Source organism: Morone saxatilis, unplaced genomic scaffold (genome assembly GCF_004916995.1).
Source record: "Morone saxatilis isolate NCDOM2014 unplaced genomic scaffold, NCSU_SB_2.0 Contig10, whole genome shotgun sequence".
Lineage (NCBI taxonomy): Eukaryota > Metazoa > Chordata > Actinopteri > Moronidae > Morone > Morone saxatilis.
In genome coordinates, this window is record NW_023339652.1 from 18,503,428 (window position 1) to 18,510,849 (window position 7,422).

At 41.6% G+C, this 7,422-nt stretch overlaps 1 protein-coding gene across 1 annotated transcript in view; it reads right to left on the minus strand.

Moving 5' to 3' along the window:
* The window catches only part of il17ra1a (interleukin 17 receptor A1a), an 11,407-nt gene continuing 3,985 nt past the window's right edge, over positions 1 to 7,422 (minus strand). Inside the window, exons 5-11 of the mRNA XM_035675008.1 lie at positions 7,116 to 7,242; positions 6,321 to 6,368; positions 6,083 to 6,234; positions 4,063 to 4,137; positions 3,849 to 3,918; positions 1,990 to 2,100; positions 1 to 1,849 (exon numbers count right to left, since the gene is read on the minus strand). Of these exons, the coding sequence (XP_035530901.1) occupies positions 384 to 1,849; positions 1,990 to 2,100; positions 3,849 to 3,918; positions 4,063 to 4,137; positions 6,083 to 6,234; positions 6,321 to 6,368; positions 7,116 to 7,242 (2,049 nt within the window). The 3' untranslated portion in view covers positions 1 to 383. The remainder of the gene's footprint in view (positions 1,850 to 1,989; positions 2,101 to 3,848; positions 3,919 to 4,062; positions 4,138 to 6,082; positions 6,235 to 6,320; positions 6,369 to 7,115; positions 7,243 to 7,422) is intronic.

A 7,422-nucleotide genomic window follows, 5' to 3' on the forward strand; every position in this document is an offset into this window, starting at 1 on the left:
TGTTAACCACGTGTTAAAAGGGCTTTGTGGCAACCTGGTGTGTCTCATACAGACATGTCTGTATTCGGTGACCTAGGATGAAAACGTGTTGGAAAAAACTGACATGGCAAATCTATGTGTACATTGCACCAGTTACTGCGTATACTTCTTTGTTCTTTAAAGGTATGATCACATTGATTTTAATGATGCAAAAGATCAAAAGTTGCTATAAGCAAACTATTTACAGAACAGCCTCAGAAATGATCTTCAGAGCAAAGTTTTTGATCACAAGAGCATTTAACTCGTTTGATACTCTTTTTACATCCTCCTACATGGAAAGGATGTCAAAGAGGTGATGTAAGTCAGTGAAGGTTCAGTACTTATTGCCGGGGGTGGACAGAGCATTAGTTTCCTTCAGTATCTATATCAGAGTATCTAAGATTCTTCTGAAACAGCTCCTCCTGCAGCCTTCTAAGAGCTGCCAGTGGATCCTCTTTGATAGGGGGTTCATGCTGGGAGGACATTTTGGAGATGTAGCCTTGATCAGATCCACTGCTCTGACCCTTCCCACTGGGCTCCAGAACCTCATAGTCCTGCATCTCCACAGGCTGGGAATGGCTGATTTGGGATGGAGGGAAATATTGGCTCTGCATGCTGGCACACGGGGATTCTGGAGAGTATGAATCCAGGGAGTTCTGTGGGGCCCAGATTCTGTGGTCTGAATGAGTGGAGCATTGGCTCATAGGCAGTAGGGAATCCTCTTCATCATCCTCAGTGGGAATTTGACCCAATGGTTCTTCCTTGAGGTAGAGCCAGCTCTGTCTTGGTTGTGGCGGCTTGTTCTGAACAGGCTCAACTACGTAGACAGATTGTGGACTGGGGCTTTGAGGATACAGGTGATGTGATGTGAACACCTCATCCAGGTCTGACGGATACAGATGTTTGCCCTCAAGGTTCACAACTGGAGTAAGTTCTACCACTGACGACAGTTCGCGCTCAGTGTTCAGCTCAGGTGACAGGACGTGAACACTGTTGCAATTTTCGTTGATTTTTACCTCATGCATGCAGACAGGAAGTCCTTCTCTGATTAGAGGAACGCACTCGAGGACTGGAGGGATCTGCAGCTGCTTAATGAGGACATTGGCCTCAGTCATGACCTCCTCCTCACTGTGCACACACTCCTTCTCAAACCAATCAGGATTGTCCAACTGGTAGGCCTGGAAGGTTTCGATGGCATTTTTCAAATCTCTACCTGGGGTACAGTTGAAATATTCGTCCCCTCCAATGCCCTTGATGCGGTTGACCTGCCCTGGCTGATACTTCTCAATGTCTAGGATGCGAAAGTACAGTTCTTCAAAATGCTTCATCAACTTGTATTTGACTGCAATGTCAAAAACAGATGGCACGTCCTGATCGCTGCTGATTTCATCAAAGTAAGCCACCATGTACTTTCCCAGCTTGCCTGCCTGGTACATATCTGGTAGGAAGAGGTTGAGAAAGGGAGTGAGCATGTCGTCTGTAGGGGAGAGGACATCTTCCCTCAGTGTCACCCGACCATGACCGCACATGGCCCTCCACTTCGCCTGGACACCTCGCGAGCACAGGACCAGTATTTTGTCAGAGGGGTTTTTAAGCTGCTGCCGTTGCCACTCAAGCCAGCGAATGCGACCCACCATGCCAATTGAGGTGGAGTCTAGCAAGTCCACCAGCACCTTGGTGCCACACTTTGCTTGGAGGAAGGCGCAGAGCTTTAGCACGATGTCCTTGTAGAGGTGGTGGTCCTGGGAGTAGATGACCAGCACTTTGGGGGGTTGTATATGTGTCAGTGGTTTCTCAATTCTCATAGGTTCTGGAGCAACACCACGTTGGCCTGAAAGTGCAGAAGAGTACCAGTAAGATGATCAGCACGTTCTGATAAATTTCAAACCGAATTACCTGTTTCTGAATGAAATTAGATGAATCTTGAAGACAGGACTCAATAGAGATGGAAATGAAACTGTATTGACTAACCTGGCTTCCTGCAGAGGACGTACATAATAATTGCCATCACTACACACATGAACACTACTCCTGGGGCGACAAATGTGTACAGAGAGATTCTGGGGGCATCTGGTCGCATAACTGTGAAAAAATCAGAACACAGTTCATTGATTAGCAGTATTGCTGTTTCTACAGAGTAAAGTATGACATTTGCAGTCCACTTGGCTAGTTAAAGTCTTGGCCAGTCACAGTGGCCATTTAGCTCAAAAATAAACATTGAAACTGGTGGTGTGTGTACACAGTGCTGAAACTGCAACACTAACTGACATTAAGATTCATTTATGTACATTGTGTGATAATATTACAGTTATAACTGTGATTATTAAAAACCCAACTTGATACATGCTCACTTCTGGCTGCTCATGTTGGTCAAACAGTGGACTTATTTGAGAAGCCTGCCTTGGAAGTGATTTTGAACCTTATTTTAATATAGCCTAGGCCTATGAATAATTCCCCATGTTCGGAAATATATAAATCCCACAATTCTTTAAGAGCTAACCGAGTTGGTTCCCACATGATGAAGCCTACTGACTTACATGACTGCCTTCTAAACATCCGCGTGTTAACATTGTCATTGTGAGCTGTGCGTAAGGGAAGGAATTTTCACTTTGTTTGTTTGAATCAATTCCCCTAATTATTTCCTCATTTCTTTCACGTACATTGTGGTTGCTGATATTCAAGGTGCAAGGAAGAAGGAAATAAGGAAACATATTTCGGGAAAGTGCACTTTTCTGTAGTACGTTATTGTCCCTGTTGTCATACTGGTGGTGGCAGTTTTGGGAGGGCAGTTAAAAAGCAGAAGTTGTCGGTATTAAAAAATCAATAAACAGGCTACAGAAAAACAAATATTCCATTATAATGTAGCTGCAGTAGCAAGTTGTACAAGCTGCATTTATAAACATGGTGTCTCCGTGTAGGGACAGTCTATCAGCACTTATCTTTCCTGGCAGTTATTCAATACTTCATTGCCTCTTTTCTCAAAGCAAACTTCCTCTTCATCACTGCCAGCACAGAGGTGATTCAGCATTCCTTTGCAGTGAACACAGACCGTGGAGAAAGTAGTATCGCGAGGAATGTTTTGCAGCTATTTGGTTGTGCTGTCTGTATTTGAGTGTGCTGTCTGTATTTGGTTGTGCTGTCTGTATTATGAGTGGGCGTCGTATTTGGTCATGTGCATAGTCTGTATTTGGTACTTGTGCTGCATCTGCTAACTTTGAGCTGTGCCGTCTGTATTTGGTGCTGCTGTCATGTATTTGGATTGTGCTGTCTGCTATTCTGAGTGTTGGCTGTCTGGTACTTTGAAGTGTGCTGTCTGTATTTGAGTGCTGCTGTCTGTCATTTGGTTGCTGCTGTCTGTATTTGAGTGTGCTCGTCTGTATTCTGGTTTGATGCTGTCCTGTACTTCTGACCTCAGCCTGCCATGTCTGTATTCCTGCAGTGCTGCTGTCTGCTATATTGGTTTGTGCTGTCTGCTACTTTGAGTGTGCTGTCTCGTTTTGAGTGTGTGCTTCTGCTTATTTGACGTGTGTGCTTCTCTGTATTGTGAGTCCGTGCTCGTCTGTATTTGAGTGTGCTGTCTTTTGTACAACACCACCATTTCTTTTTATGGAAAAAATACAGTCAACAACATCAGGCAGGCAACACGCTCTGAGGACTTCTGAAATGCTCTCAGTTGGAATCTAAAGCCAGACCATGTCGGAGACACTGCGTCATAAAGACGTGTCTGGTGGAATTTCAGCGTAAGGGGTGTTGTACCACAACCACCACATAGAGCATCTCCACATCTACTCTCCAGCCATGATATTGATATTCCATATCTGCCAACATACCACGACAAAAATCCTTAGTTGTTTTTCGACGGACACAGTCCGGGCCACATTGTGGGAAAAGAGGATTGATCTGCAGTGAAGAATAAAATCATGTTAACTCTAACATGAAGGTCAAATGTGTTCATAGATGATGCAGAGGTATTGCCAGATGACAAAAAAAGAGTTTAGTAATACACTACATATCTCTCAGCAGAATGGATTTAAGAAAACTTACCTCAGCTTCAAACCGGCAGCAGTGTCTCGGCCAATTATCAAGGTTGAATGTTACATTTAGGGTCTTCTGATTGGCCTAGACAAGAGATTTTTAAAAATAGTTTTATCATTGAGGCACAGCATTTAGGTACTGAGTACTGGTCATAAAAAAGACAAAGTAAGAGCACTATCAAGATAATCATCAATTCAAATATGTATAATTCTGGTACATTTGAACCTGTCTGTTTATGAAAATTTGGAAAGAAAACATTTAAAGATTATTTTTGGGGCTTTTTTATTTTTTTATTATTTATTGTATCTTTAATTGGGTACACCTAGCTAAAACGAATGCTGTGTAATACAACAACCCTCCAATAAATCCCACCACCCCATGTGTTTTATTGAGGGTTTGACTATGTACTGTATTAGAAACAGCTCTCAGTATAGCAGAACATAATTCAACTAAGCTTTTGAAATGGCCATAATGATCATCATTTTTTGGCACAAGGCACACAGGTGCACCATTCCCTGGCGTCACACTTAGACCAAGATCCCCCTAAGAACCTGGTCTGTGTTACGTTTACTCAATGTGTAATAACCCCTCATTCTGACTTTTACATAATATAAATCATTATTTAGTTAGAGCTACTAGTAAAGACAATTTAAAGGTTATATATATGAGGTTTAAAAAAAAAAACTACTAAAAGCTATGTAAAGATATAGTGGAGTAATACTATTACACTCCCTCTGCCTGTGTTGCTATCGCAACTCTTTGTGGTTTGTTTGCATAGCCAGTCTCCTTCAGCTAAGCTGTGAATTATGGACTTATTTCCACCAAATCAGAGTTGGTGATTGTTGGAACAGTGGAAATACTAACAAAGACGGTTTTGGTGAGTTACAAAGTTACTATGATATGTAAAATGTATGTAAAATGAGCATTTTTGTCTAAGAGTAAGGAGTTCCATAATGTTGTCAGACACTTAGAACAACAGTGTAAGCCTGTCAGAGGCAATGTGTATGTATTTGTCGCAGTGTTTGACAGTGTATAGTTTGAGATGTCAAATGAATCAAATAAAATTTTAGAACCTGGGGGCACATGGTAGTTCACTTATTACAGCGTACACCCCGGGTGGCCCTTTGCTGCATGTCACAACCCCTCTCTTTCTCCCCCTTTCCTCTCTATCTTGATCTGTCCTATCAAAAAGCCATAAAAAGCACCACAACAAATTTTCTGACTCAGTGAATTAAGGGTCTATTTCAACTGTTTGAAAGACAAACAAAGACAGTTTTGATGAGTTCTATTAAGTTTTTTTCCCATTTGTTTTGTTCTGAGATGCTGGTGCTCTAATGCGACATCCAATTTCATATATCTAACCTCTAAAGAAACAGTGCATAGGGTTTAGTGGTGTAGTTGCAGATTGCAACTCACTCACTTCACCCTCCCTTTTCAAGCCTGAGTGATTTTGAAATGCACAAAAATGCAAACGCCCCAATCTAGAGCCAGTGTTTGGTTTGTCTGTTCTAGGCTACTGTAGAAACACAGCGGTTCAACATGGCTGACTCCAGGAAGATATAAAAAGATATAAAAAGCTCATTCTAAGGTAACAAAGACACAACAATTCTTATTTTCACGTTAATAAACACCAGAGAAAACATACCTATGAATATTATATTCCATTTCTGACAATAGATCCTTCTAAATGTTATACACCTTGAAATAGCACGTGAATATTCTCTATGCAGTAGGTAGACAGTTACATTTATTCAAGTGGTTTTCAAACAGAATGAGAAGCCTGTTCTACAAACAGCAGCAAAAACACTGCAGAGGTGAGGTGGGGCACATAGTTTGCTGTACTGAAAAACAAAAACAAAAACTGGGGTAAAAAGTAGGCTACAGTACAAAACACAGGATGCTGTAATGAGCACCTACAGTAATGTTCTGGGTCAAATGACTGAAAAGGAAAATGCATTTATCTTCTGTATGAGACAGCCTATTGCAGGAGTATTTTTTGTAACAGAGAAGCATTTGAATGGGAGCTTACCTTGTACGTACCCTGTACCTTCTGGGTAGAGGAGCAGCGGACAATAACTATGTACTCCTCACAGAGTCTGTCAGGGCTGAAGCTGACAGCCAGCGCAGATTTTCCACTGACTTTAGTCTGACCCAGAGTGATGTTGGGCTGCCAAAGACTTCCTACAGTACAGCGACAAGACAACATGTTAAAATTTGCTTAGAAATATAACACACTCTGAATGGACTTTAGAATACCAAGGTCTCACCTCTCTCTATGCAAAACTGGGTCCCCCGAATTGTTGGATCTTGACAATCTGGGTAAACCAGAATCAAAGAATGGCATTAAAGTCAAGAGGACTCAAAGTTTAAATGAGCAAAGTGAAGATGACACCAGATGCACAAAAGGTACCCTTACACTGAAGGCACAAGCGCCCAAATCTGATGTTTTTTGAAAATCACATGGAATCTGAATCTGAATCTATTCTGATTTGGGCCACTTTTCATATGTGGTCCAAATGATCAGTGTTGGGTCAGATTACTTCAATTACTGAATACAAATTAGATGGTTTAATTAGTAATTCATTTAATTAGTAATTCATTGAATTACACAGATAATGTAAATTAATCGGAAAACTGGTGGCTTGAAAGTAGCTGATTATTTCCCAGCATTGGTATTTGACAACATGGGAATGAGCTTCCACAATAAACTATCTTTCTTGGCTCTGATTGGTTGTTTTCAATCAGGTCGGTGGATTCTTGCAAATACTATGTAGGAGACACTAAGAGAGCCAGAGGAAGCGATCTTTTCCACAGAATGTTCTTCGCGTGTACTACGGTCCAGGAACAATAATGAAAATTTCAGCAATATGCCAAAAAAATTATTTCTTATAAAAGTTACACTACTGCAGCTTTAATAAAATCCAAGTACACTCACTCAGAACTTCAACCGAACAGTGGTAGGAGCTTCAGGAGACCAAAAGGAGAAACTCTTCCTGGTGCACTTCATTTGCTCAATCCAAAACAACAACAACAACCTAATGCTGTTTTCAACTAAAACTCACCTGGAACAAAGACATCAGTGCTGACGTCGTAGCTGCTGTGGTCCAGCTCTGGTTTGGGGATGTTGAAGACAGAGACACGGTATCTCTTACCGGGGTCCAACACTAGCATGTTGGCTGAGAAAGACCACTGAAAACACAAAATAATACTGTCTGTCAGGGAGTTTAACTCTGATTACTGTTGACCAGTAACAACCACAAACAACTGAGTGGCTGGGCTTTACGTAAGGTTATGTAACAGTTGTCTAATACTGATACTGAATGCAGCATCTGATGCAACTGGAGCCTGGCAGGAGGCTGCGGACCATCA